The sequence below is a fragment of the Prionailurus bengalensis genome, chromosome D2 (genome assembly GCF_016509475.1).
Source record: "Prionailurus bengalensis isolate Pbe53 chromosome D2, Fcat_Pben_1.1_paternal_pri, whole genome shotgun sequence".
Lineage (NCBI taxonomy): Eukaryota > Metazoa > Chordata > Mammalia > Carnivora > Felidae > Prionailurus > Prionailurus bengalensis.
In genome coordinates, this window is record NC_057351.1 from 62973480 (window position 1) to 62986742 (window position 13263).

The 13263-nt window shown below is 43.1% G+C and overlaps 1 protein-coding gene across 1 annotated transcript in view; it reads left to right on the forward strand.

Annotated features, from left to right (window-relative positions):
* Positions 1–11991, forward strand: part of SORCS3 (sortilin related VPS10 domain containing receptor 3) — a 591280-nt gene extending 579289 nt beyond the window's left edge. Inside the window, exons 23-27 of the mRNA XM_043597460.1 lie at positions 1215–1346; positions 3202–3301; positions 4290–4395; positions 10321–10481; positions 11273–11991. Of these exons, the coding sequence (XP_043453395.1) occupies positions 1215–1346; positions 3202–3301; positions 4290–4395; positions 10321–10481; positions 11273–11337 (564 nt within the window). The 3' untranslated portion in view covers positions 11338–11991. The remainder of the gene's footprint in view (positions 1–1214; positions 1347–3201; positions 3302–4289; positions 4396–10320; positions 10482–11272) is intronic.
* Positions 11992–13263: the final 1272 nt, after the last annotated feature.

Below are 13263 nucleotides of genomic sequence, written 5' to 3' on the forward strand. Positions count from 1 at the left end.
ATAGTCAGGGGAGACTTCTTGGAGGAGGCAGGTATTTCTGACAAATCAAAAACTACCCTATTTGGATTGGCAGCAGAAGAGGAGGTTTTCTGGATAAAAGACCTTCAGGGGACACATAGGAAAGAATAACCATACTCTTTTCCAGGGTAGGGGGAGCTCAGAGTTTTGTTCTCTTCAGGAATTTGCCTCCAGAGAGGCACTTAATTTTAAGTTTTTATCAAAAAGTAATATAATCCTTTTATTAAACACTCAGGAATAAAAAAAGTTTCACTCACGATCTCAGCATCTTAACACAACTTTTAGTATTTTATTTTGCTTTTTTACTCCTATACATTTTTATTTTTATAGGGTTGTAACCAAAGAAATATAAGGAAATAGATCAGAATGCAGCTATCATAAGTGTTTTTCCATGTTGGCTGACTGTACTAATTATCATCGTAATGGTAAAATAACGTTCTGTTGGATGATTATACCATTATTTACTTATTTTTTTGAAAATTCGAGTTTTTCTCTATTTATTTGCTATTACAAATAATGTTTTTCTTCCTGTGTGTGGCTTTTTCTATATTTTGGATCATTTCCTTAGGACAAACACTCCAAATTACAGTTACTAAATGAAGGGTCTGAATATTTTTATGGCCTTAAAGTAGTCTTTTGAAAAGCAAATCAGCAAAGTGAATTGATTTGTAGGGCTGGCAGCAACAAATGAGGGAGCCTCTTAAGCCTCACCGACATTAGTGATTTTAACTTAAAAAAAAAAATCCTGCTTTTGTAAGTGAAATAGGGTTTCTTGGTTTTTTTTTTTTTATTTTTTATTTGCATTTCCCCACATTTGTTTGTAACCTCTTATTCCTTGTTTGCATTGCATATCCATGTTTTTGCCAGAAGCTCTAGTGCTCTTATAGTGCAGAAAAATGGAAAAGAGGGGAGGAGCTTTAGCCACTGTTCCCAGCAACCAATATTTTGAAAAGCATCATAGTATTTTAGTTTCAGGATAAATGTATGTAAGAGCCAAAGGAGGTAGTGAAACTAATAATAGCACTTCTAAGGGGAAACAGAAAGAAAGCCTAGAGGAATATTGGAATGTGTGCCTAAAATGCTGTGTTTAAAAAACAAACGTGAGCCTTACACCCATGTGCACCCTGCTCCTTGTGGTTGACTCGGGGAGGCCGGTTGCTCCGGGGCTCCACTCTGTGGTCTGAACGTCCCTGCAGGTAACCGGTGTCCCGGAAGACCAGATCCTAGTTGCCGTGTTCCCTGGTCTCCCCACTTCGGCAGAGCTCTTCATCCTTCCCCCCAAGAACTTGACGGAGAGGAGGAAAGGCAATGAAGAGGACCTGGAACAAGTAAGTGACAGAACACTTGGCCAGGACACTTGCTTGCCCCCCACAGTCTGAAGGCACACAGTGATCTTTCCAGCCACGAAGGGAGGGGAGCTTTCTCCCATAGGCCCTGCAGCCTGTGGGTCTGCACAGCCCCCAGGGCGGTGCCAGCAGCCAGCCTGGCCCAGAATTAGCGCGAGTGCACAGACTGGAACATTCAGTGCGCAAGAAGGGAAAGCGTCCCTGGCAGCACTCATTCCAACAGTTGGCATCCCTGCAAACTTACTCGGGTCTCCCACCTGGTGACCTGGCCTGGGGGAGACACAGGAGGGGGAGGGAGGAATTTGAGTTTCCTTTTCTATTTCTAGGAAAAAGTGCTTCTTGTCCTTAAACATCCCGGTCAACCTAAGTTCTGCTTCAGGAGAGAAAATGAACTGCTTCTAACCATGTTTCTTTGGTGAGAGATGGATTGCTTCATCTTGCCTTGACTAAGGCAGCAGCGTGTCCGAAGGGATGGTGATTTACTGTCCTCATCAAATGGGCGTGTGGCTCCTGTGATGGGCACACCATTCTTGAAGTGAAGGGGCCGGTTTTCCCTCACTAACCTACTGCCCCCGCCTTCCTGTGATGCTAAGTCAGGAGAAGTAAATGAAAGTGAGAATAGGGGGCGCCCGGGTGGCTCAGTGGGTTAAGCGTCCAACTCTTGGTTCCAGCTCAGGTCATCATTTGTGAGATTGAGCCCTAGGTCGGGCACTGCACTGACAATGTGGAGCCTGCTTAAGATTCTCTTTCTCTGCTCCCCACCCCGCTCATGCTCTCTCTCAAAAATAAATAATTTTTTAAAGTAAGAATGGGCTTCTAAACATCAGCACAAATCATGCATTTGCTCCCACCTGAGGACATCTTCTCTGTCCCTATACTACTCACCTGGCCATCCCCTCCTCCATACGGCCATCCACAGTCATCTTCCAGCTGCACAGATACCAGCACAGTCCATTTCTCTGGAAAATGCAGCAGATCCTTGCCTTGTAGGGCTGCATATCGAAGTTGGCCAGAAATAAATTCAGCTTCTCAAAGCATACATCACTTTTACAAGACCTCTTTATTCTGAAATAGCAAGTGGCATGTGTGAACTATATTTGGAAGCTACAATATCCATCCATTTAGATAAATAGGTAATTACGGTGATGAATAGCAGCTGTGATATTAAGGCGCGTACAGCCAGATAAGAGTTAGGGACAACAGCCCAAGTCGGCCTCGGCTTTCATGTGGGAATTACAGAGTGATTAAATCGATGTTATGTGTTCCGAGACTTGCTAGGGAAAAGTAAAGAGGAAAAATTATCCCATAAAAAGAAGGCAGCTTCTGCTTTGATGTCTGCCTTCAATTGTCTCCAAAAGGAAAAAAAAAATAGAGGAATGGGCTGGGGACATATATGCCTGCTTTAGTCCTGGCAGGGGTGTCTCTGCCCTGTGTGTGTTACTTCATTAGATTAAAGAACTAATAATGGGTTGATGTTCTTTCATTTCATAATAGGTTGTGCTATGGTGAATTAGAAAGGCATGGATGAACAAGCACTGAACCAGGAATTGAATGAGATATCCATGTCTGTTATCAACTGTAATTCACTAAGTAACTCTGGACATACTCTCTCTGTCTCACTCTCCTCTCCAGCCCAAGCAAATACCACCAACTACTTCCCTGGGCACAGAGGGCTCCCAAGAGCTGTGAGAACCAAATTGATGAAAATGTCCTAATATCCTGTCTTCTGATTGAATGTGGTCACTGTTTGCTTATTGACCCTGGTTTCTTACTCCACGAGGAAGCATTATTTCATTTCATGTCTTCCTGTGAAACTCTCTCTCTCTCTCTCTTTCAGATTGTAGAGATGCTGTTTAATGCTCTAAACCAAAACTTGGTTCAGTTCGAGCTGAAGCCAGGGGTTCAAGTCATTGTGTATGTCACACAACTGACATTAGGTGAGTGCCTGCTGGAATCCAGGGGGAAATGGGAAGAAAAGGGAGGAGATAATCAGCAGACACTTCTCCACAAATCCCTGAAAATAGCTTTGAGGGCAGGGCTCTTTTGTGTAGTGATGGTTACAAGAAAGATTAATCACATCTTTCTTGGGGCTTCCTGTCAAGGTGGCAAGAAGACTTCATTAGAAGTGGCTTTGCTATTAAATCCCTGTATGACCTTGGGGAATACCTACAATGTTCTTAGGCTTTGACTTGGTTGGTTGGTTGGTTGATTGATTTTTAATCTGCCATGGTCAAAATTATATATAGTCCTCAAGGTTTCTTAATTTCTATGATTCTCAAATTCCATGAATCTTGGTTGGGAGGTCAGATCAGGTAATGTAAAAAAAAAAAAAAAACCTTTGGTTTACGTCTGGTAAGTCTAAGTTGATACAGAGACAAGCTCTAGTGATTGATTTGTAAAAGAAATTTGAAAAGGCATGTCCCATTGGGCATCCACTACTGGCTCTCTGGGAGAGCCTATTATAGCTCTTATTAATATAAGACTTTGCAGATGTGGAGGTTCCAGATGTGCCCACTCTGCAGTGTTTTAGCAAAAGGAGTGTAGAGGAGGGGAATGAAACACTGCATCAGTATTCAATCGAAGGTTCCCGATGGGCCACCCATCATTATGTCAACAGGCACTCAGGCTAAGAGAAAGAACATTCAAACCCTCCTTCTACTCCCCTTAGCTAGACACACATTGCTCACCTCATACCAAGAACAGTAAATGTCCCCAGGCAGAGTAGAAGAGTTGACTTGTCCCAAGAAGCTGTGATTGAGGATACTATTTTCATCATGGAAGCCAAGCTTCCCATGCCCGGTTAGCACGCAGGGCAGGGCAGTTGGAGATTGACTATGAGGATGAACATCAGCTGGCCTCCTTTCTCCAGTGGGATCTCCCTCCATGTGGTAGCTTCCAAGTGAGCCATCTTCTTTTTCCTCCTAGCTCCATTGGTGGACTCCAGTGCCGGGCACAGCAGCTCAGCCATGCTTATGCTCTTGTCAGTGGTGTTTGTCGGCCTGGCTGTATTTTTGATCTACAAGTTTAAAAGGTATGCTCTACTATCACTCAGTTTTGATACTGGGGCTAGATTCATGGGATCTGGTTCTTCCTATAACCAGAGTTCCTACACTAATCCTAAATATGTGAAATTGATTCTCTGAAGTTTTTTTTGGCACTGGGGGACAGCAGGAATAGTGGAGGGTCCAGGAAAGAATAAATGGGTTTAAGAATCTGAACTCTATCCAATTTATAGATATATAGAGTTAGGAAGGTAAGGGGCAGCCTATGAAATCAATTCTTTTTTTCTCTTCAAGAGAAGTGGAAAGATTTTTCAGACCTCACCTAAATTTCTTAAGTAAAGTCTTGGATATTCAGATATTTTCTGCCTCTTAACACCCATTGAGGGTGATTAAGCGGACAAAATGCAGCAGAAATCTGGTGCACACATGGACACACACACACATGCATGCACGCACACACACACATGCTTTCTTACCTTGTGTTGCAGCCACCTGGTCTTTCTGTGTAAATTTGCATGCTAAAAATATTCAACCTTTACCCCTCTCCCTCTTTTTCCTGTGTCTGAAGGGCAATTGATCAGGCAAACCAAACTTCACATGTATTCAGATATTACTTTTGAAGGCCACAGGAGAGGTGACATAACAGGATACTTATTAAAACATGAACTTGAAATCAATAATGCTGTACCATTATTTGAATAGTATAATACTTCTACCAAGAGGTGTCCTGGTTAAGAGCATGAACTCTGAAAATCAGATAGACCCAAGTTTTACTTAGTATTTGTAGCCTTGAGCCATTGGATTTGCCTCCCTAAGCCTTAGTCTCTTTATCTGTAAAGTGAAGAAAACAACGATACTTAATAGGCTTGCTCTACAGTTCAAATGTAATAATATTGATAGCTGGTACATACTAAATAATCAAAAACGCTAACCTATGATAGATAACAGATAACATGCCTTCCAAAGGTCCCTTCTGTGTCACCAACTGGCGCATGGTCGGCTCACAAAAGATTGTATCAGTGGCATAGAGAAGTGCTTCATAGAAACACTGGTTAAAGTGAAAACATCATTAATTATTCTGAAAGCAAAATTTAGTCCTGAGAGTCTTCCTGGCCCCTGAAGGTAATGCTTTTAGATTTTGAAAGAAATCAGCAGGAAAGGTGCTTGGCTCCACCCTTTCCCCCAACCCTCTTTAGCTGCTCTCTAGTGGATTCCTCAGGCTTAAAAACACCAGTTTTACTCAGTACACATCTCAGCAGGAATCCTTCAACACTGTCCTCCTTCTGAAGGAGGTTTACCTTCCTACCCATTAATAGACCAGTATGTCCTCTTGGATCAAGACATGTCAACCCACCTGCCCATGTTTCCTTTGAAGAAGGGCACAAACCTTCATATCACAAGTAAAGAGCGGGGTTCCTGGGTGGCTCAGTTGGTTAAGCATCCGACTTCGGCTTAGGTCAAGATCCCGCAGTTCGTGAGTTCAAGCCCCATGTTGGGCTCTGTGCTGACAGCTCAGAGCCTGGAGCCTGCTTGGATTCTGTGTCTCCCTCTCTCTCTGCCCCTCCCCTGCTCGCTCGCTCGCTCTCTCTCAACAATAAACATAAAAAAAATTTTAAAAAGGAACAAGTAGAGAGCAAAGATTCCATATAGAGACAGACTAGTCAGGGAAACACCCATTTGTGGATGTACTTCACTTACATGCAAAGCCCACTTTTATTCATCCAAGGATTTGATTATGGGGAAGCCTGATGTTTGCTAGAGCTGGAAGATCAACTAAACCAAATTTATCACCATCTGGCTTCTAGAGCTCCATGCTTGCTGAGGACAAGGGCCAGGTAGAAGTCCTGCAAAACGTATTTGTGTCAGGCATCTCCAAACTAAGGCAAGACATCTCATGACTTAGGAAGTTTTCTGTTCTCTTATAAATTCTACTAAACTCCCTAGACAGTCAGCTTATTAAAATAGGCATCTCTAAATGTGTACATTAGAATTCTTGAATCTCTGCCAGGTAATGACATCTCTGAATTACTCTACCTCTATAGTCCCCAAATATCAGCCAACTCTTTCTGTGTCCCTGACAGTGAATCATGAACCTAAAGCTACACGAAGCAAACACCACTCAAACTGGATAAGCAGTAGAGTCAGTTAAGGTAACCAATCATCAGTTATCTTTTCTTTTCTAGCTACCTTTTCTGGAAGTTTGTTTCTCAATGCTCTAGCTCTTTGGCTGAGGGCCTGTTGGATTTTCTTTTATTTCTTTGGTCTCTTTTTCCCTCCACATCACCTGGAACTCCAGTGATGGCTGTATGCGAGGTGGCTGGCTTCCTATCAAGTAAAGGCCAGGTTCTTATCCGTTATTCCCAGAGGCTCCTTTGTTTCTTTAATTACTGTCCAATAGAACTTTTGGTATTAATGATTTAAATGCACCATAACCTGTACTGTCCAATATGGTAACCACTAGTATGACTGAGAAACTGAACTTTAAATTTTATTTAACTTTGATTAATTTAAATTTAAGTGTCTGCACCTGGTTTGCAAACATTGAGCACATCTAGAGAAAGGGCAGTTCTGTTTCTGTTTCCAGATCACTGGCCATGCTGAGTTTTCAGACACAAAACTGTCTCTGTGTAATCATCAGCATTAGCTCACCAAACCACCTTTTCATTCCACAGACATTTACTGAGGGTTCACTGTGTGCCAGGCAGTGAAAACAATCTCAGTGCCCCAAGTGGTCACTTACCAGGGGAAGGAGAAGACAGCTACCATCAGCCTCAAGCTTCCTTTAAATAAATATCACCCTGTTTCTCACATATGATCTTATTCTTGGGTAGCTGTTTTCTGAAGTTTTAGACAATGTTTTAGACAGTAATTAGAAATCATTATGACCTGGCTTTTATTTTCTGAAAATTCTGCCTAACAAGACTTTCTATACGGTAAATCTGTTTTTTGTTTTTGTTTTTTTCTGGTTATCCAAGAATACTTTTGAGCTTCTCCCACAGGCTCCTAACACTTACAGTTGGAGCAAACAAAAACTGAATTTTTTATGGGTGACTTGGGTTGATCCATCGTCCTTCTCTTATTAAAACCTATATGAATGCGGAGGTGAAGACATGCCCCTAAATGTCTTAATTGTTAACCTTTTTACCTGCAAAAATGGGCCTTAGTCTGATATTCTCAACAGTCCTTGAAGTGCATGTGTTAAGAAATGAAAAACAATTTGACAATTTTTAAAAATTGTTTCTATGTTTATTTATTATTGAGAGACAGAGAGACACAGAGCATGAGCAGGGGAGGGTTAGAGAGAGGGGGGAGACATGGAATCCGAAATAGGATCCAGGCTCTGAGCTGTCAGCACAGAGCCCAACGCGGGGCTCGAACTCACAAACTGCGAGATCATGACCTGAGCCGAAATTGGTCGCCCAACCGACTGAGCCACCCAGGCGCCCCTGACAGTTTTTTTTAAATGTGCCCATTATGACATAAAATTCTTTCCACCCGTCTGTTGAAAATGTTGAAAAAAATCTGCCTGTTGTTTAGAGATTGCAAGAAAGTGAACATTCTTTATAAGGGAAAATTTTTCCAAATCCCCACTGGTATCACTAGGAATGCAGGAAAAGGGGAGGCAGTGAACTCTGGCTGCAGCTCTGAAGTCCGCAAACTTGTGTGATGAGGAATAGTGTGACTGCCTCCAGCACCTAATAAATATTACAGTTGATCCCAGAGTTCATGAGTAATATGTACTTTTATGATTAGAAGAAATCTAAGTTGTTAGCTGCATGTCTATTTAGATAAGAAGAAAGTAAGGGCCAGCATGAATTTTTAATTATACGTATTTAGAGAGCCTGTGGTTTGCTGCCTCACATAGAATCTATTTATTTCAGGTTCTTGTAAATTATGTTAAGCTGGGTTAGACCAGTAGGAATCACAAGGACACGTCTCTTAATGTATGTAAAACAACCATGGAGGAAATGAGAATTGAATGAAAAGGAGTGGTAGAAACCATCCATGTTTCATCCCCATTTTTGGGTCTTTTCTAACAAATTAGCTACAAGTAAATCTTATTAAATGCCCACACTCATTGGGGTTGGAGTGGGGAAGGGAATACAGAAGCTTGAAAATACCGCTGCTTGGTACCAGGGCAACAGAGTGATTCTCCTTTAGAAAGGCACAGAACAGGGGCGCCTGGGTGGCGCAGTCGGTTGAGCGTCCGACTTCAGCCAGGTCACGATCTCACCCTCTGTGAGTTCGAGCCCCGCGTCGGGCTCTGGGCTGATGGCTCAGAGCCTGGAGCCTGTTTCCGATTCTGTGTCTCCCTCTCTCTCTGCCCCTCCCCCATTCATGCTCTGTCTCTCTCTGTCCCAAAAATAAAATAAAAACGTTGAAAAAAAAAATTAGAAAGGCACAGAACATTCTAGATTGGGATGGGCGCCTGATGCCTTAAGTTTTAATAATATCATTGCCAGGGATCAGCTTCGTGAAATGTCTGGACTTTAATCCAATCTCCCCATCATTCAATGGGTTATGAGGGGTCTCTTCTAGATATAATATTCCAAGGTGAAAATGTGGTCTTTTTGTTTGAGAACATAATATATGAAGGTAGAAAGAGCACATGCTTTGAGGTCATCTGTTCATTCATTTAACAAATACTTCCTGAAGATAAACCATGTGCCAAGCACTGTGCTAAGTTGTGTGTGTAGCCGTGAAGACAGAGAACATAGACCCAGAACGCATGGGACTTTTAGGCAATGGAGACAAAGACAGAAAACGAGTTGGCAAAGTTGACTATTCCACCACCCTAAACCCAGGACCCTATCCATTTCTTTCATAAACACTATCCCATAATTATATCCTTTTAACAGGAGAGGTTGGGTGGTCAGGAGAGGCCTCTCAGAGCCAAGTTCTGAAGGGCAGAAAGGACACACCATCATGAGAAGAATAGAAGGAGGAGTGTTCTAGAGGGAACAGCTGGTTCAAAGTGCCCACGGTGGGGACCAGTTTGATGTCCTAGATTCTTACACCTCACAGTTTGGGGCTCAGAGCAGCAGCCTCAGAATCTCCTGGGAGCTTGGCAGAAATGCAGAAATTTCACCCCATCGCGTACAGACCTATAGAGTCACAAATGCATTTTAGCAAGAACTCGGGTGATAAAAAGTACATTAAAGTTGGAGAAGCCCTGGCTTAGAGGAATTCAGAGGAGGACACAGGACTGGAACACAGTGGGTCAGGGGATAATGGAGATGGGTCAGGAGATGAATCCAAGAAGATTTCAATCTGAACCAGCCGCTCTTCCAACCTCAAGTCTTTCTGCCTGGCTTCCAAACCTACAACCTTTGTGACTTTGAAGGAAGTTATTTCGCTTCTCTTAATCCTCTCCACAATCCTGAAAGGAAGCTATTGTTATTCCCATCAAGCAGATGAGGAAACTGTCCAACTGTTTAAGATATTTGGCCCATGGATGGTGTTCTGAATATGGTAGCAATGGCTGGAAGCCTTTTCTCTCTTGGCTACTCATAAAGAAACCAATGTAAATTGATGCAGTAGATGCAACCTTAGAAAAAAGCTGTCTTTTCACTGTGGTAGAACCTTCTGAGTCTCAAAGTCCAGCTCCTTGAAAAGATTCATGGCAGATAAGTACATTAAGGGTTTTAGTGCAACCTGATCGACAGCATTGCCCTTCTGTTTACACCTGTTTTGTTTTGTTTTTGTTTTTTGGGGTTTTTTTTGACCCCAGAAGAAGGTGCAGCCCTCACGGAGTTCTGCGGTTTACATCTCCACTGGGCCATCTGCTCTCTGGCCTTCTGCTTCTTGGCCTCCTGGCTGCAGTGTCGGCATGACCAGCCCCTTTCCCTGACATGGGCCTGTCCTATAAATAGCTTCTTCCTCCCCCTTATGACCCAGGATCTCCCAGTTGCCCAAGTTTGGCGTACCCTGTGATCATAATCTGATTTTTGTAGGAAAATCCCCTGGATTAACATCTATGCTCAAGTCCAACACGACAAGGAGCAGGAGATGATTGGGTCAGTGAGCCAAAGTGAAAACGCCCCCAAAATCACACTCAGTGACTTCACCGAGCCTGAGGAACTGCTGGACAAAGAGCTGGACACCCGGGTCATAGGTATGTGTGCTGGTATCACCAAGCTCCTGTGTCCTCTGTCCTCCAAACCCGAGGTCAGCTGGCTCGTGTGGCCTGTCCCTCAGCTAGTACCAGACTGGAGCGGGGTGGGAAACAGCTGGCTACAGAAACATACTCATGTTTTAAAATTTGTCTGTAACCTCTGGCCACATGAAATTGGTAGATTTTTTTTCCCCCCTTAAAAGTAGACCAGGATAGAAAGTGCTGCGGTTGGAGTAGGGGAGGGATAAGGCCACCTATGCATTACTGTTGGGATTTGTCTTTCTTTCTCTGAAGCAAAAGTGGATGTCGTAATTCATAACCACATGAATATTGGCTCTGGTATCAGAGGGGCCTGGGTGCATTTTCTTGCTTTATCAATCTGCTTGCTCTGTGACCCCTCTGTACCTCACATTCCTCATCTGTGAAATGGGAATAATTGTACCTACCTTCCAAAATTGTTGTGATAATGAAATGATGGTGTATCATTAGCACAGTGCCTGCCACATAGTACGTGTTCAGTGCACGTTGACTATGACCATTGTCATTAGTGGCGTGGAAGAGGGCAAGGCATTGCTCCTACCTTGCGTGCTGATGTGGGAGATAGCACACCTTCACATAGACGGCATAAGCCAATGAGCTAGTAGGATAGCCTGTCCAGGTGTCCTTTTTAATAAATACATAGTAGGTACCTGTTCAAGGTGGCTTGGTATTTAACAGTAAATAAAATAGACACAGGTTCCTGCCCTTGTGAAATTGACATCCTCTCTCCTTCTGTGTTCTCTTCCCCGCAGGAGGCATTGCCACCATTGCAAACAGCGAAAGCACAAAGGAGATCCCCAACTGCACTAGTGTTTAATATCCACAAGTCACGTGGTCAACCATCTTTCTGACCTTATTTTTGATGATTACTATTACTCTTGTTATGGAAAAATGAAAATGGCTTTTTTAACCTTTTGTTTACCAAGGGCCCCTTCATAAAGAGCAGGCAGATGCTTATTAGCTGTGGGAGGCAAAGGAGTTCTTAGCTGATTAAAATGAGACAAAAAGAATAAATGGCCGTATTTGTGCGGAGGGCAAAGGATGCATCTTCCTGTGGCCTCCTTGGCTTTACTCTGCCGCTGACAGTGTGAGGACTCTTTTTACTGTGGTCTCCTTTGTCGTTTATTTGCTTTTTGGGTTTTTTGTTTTTGTTTTTTGTTAAGTTGGGTTGGCTTTTCATTAACCTCCCATGTCTTGCTTCCCACCCCCACAATCACCAACACCCTCCCCCCACCCCCAGCACACACCCCTAGAACACAAACCATTCCCCAGTTAGATCTGCAGGAGGTGGGTTGGTGGGGAGTGAAAGTAGCTGCAGAAAGCGTGCACATCTTTACGAAAGAGGCCCTGCCTCGTGCATGTCGATAGCGAGGCTACAGGTGGCTTCTTGTATATAATTACAGTGTAAATAGCTTTTTATTTCCTAAGAAATAATTTAATGTTTAGTAAAAAAGAAAACCGAAAAAAGAAAGATGCGTGTGTTGGCTTATGCACTCACCGTCCGAGCTGACCAACCCCCAGGCCTGCTAGATGTGTTGGGTTCTGGATGCTCTCCAGTTGTCTGTCACACTTAACTCTTGAATCTCTGTGTCCATGCATAGCTGGTTTCTACCTATGTATATAAAAGGGGGGAGGGCGGGACGGGGAGGGCTTCTTTGGGACAATTAGTAAAGGAAGGACTAGAGTGACATCCTAGAACAATGAGGGTCTTTCTGTTCCATCAGTGACGTGGAAGAAGTTGCACGATGAAGCCCACCAGAGACTTCTAACTGAGACCCAGGTGGGGAAACAAGGCTTCCCCTCCAAAAGGAAAGCATTGAGGGTACTTGCCAGCCGGAGAAGGTGGTTTTCCCTGAAGAAGCTAGGCCACAGATCTAAGAGGAACAGTCTTTGTGCTTTCTGGTCAGATTCCATGGAAATGTATAATGCTTGTGGAGAATTCCTGGGCTATTTTTAGCTCAGAAAAGCCCCTGAGCACTAGGTTAGGCCTAGCGAGCGCGTCTTGGCACAGGAGTCCAAGAGGCTGGGAGGGATGTGGCATTTGTGGCATCATGAGTCCATGTAAGCCCTGCAGGCCAAATAGGGGGCTAGCCTTTAATGATATTAGTCAAAGATGATTTTAGCAAAGCTGTGCTACTTGCTTGTCAGATGTACACAACTTCCTTAAAGTCAAATGTCTGCCTTCAGTTCCCTTAAGATAGTTCTTGCCTCTGGGGCGAGTGGCTTTCAAAGCCAGCTTCTCCTTTCCAGCACCCCGGCCCCTTCATGCATTCACACACACTACTTCTTTTCCGTAGGGTCACTTTAAGCCATGCCGTAAGCATTGTTTTCTTTTCGGGCTCAGCCTGAGTCTACTTGTTTTAAAAAATGATATACTGTATATATACACGAGGAAAGGCCGGAGTTTGTACCTGTTAATTTTTGTGAGCTATTGTTCACATTCTTCTCTGTGAGACCCCGAGAGAATGTGACCTAGAGAGATCTGACTGGCTACAGCATAGATGAGGATAAGGAGCGTTTCTAAAGATTCTGCTTTTTTGTTTCAAGGGTTAAATGGGGCAGACAATTGCAATACTTGTACTAAATACTGGAATACAAATGCATGAGTCATGTCTATATATACAGTATATGTATATATACTGTTCTTGATTTTATTGTTCCATTTGAATATTTCTACTGTAAAAAAAAAGACAGTGGTTTTGAAATTGTTGAAAATAAATGTATTTTTGTACATCAAAGCTAC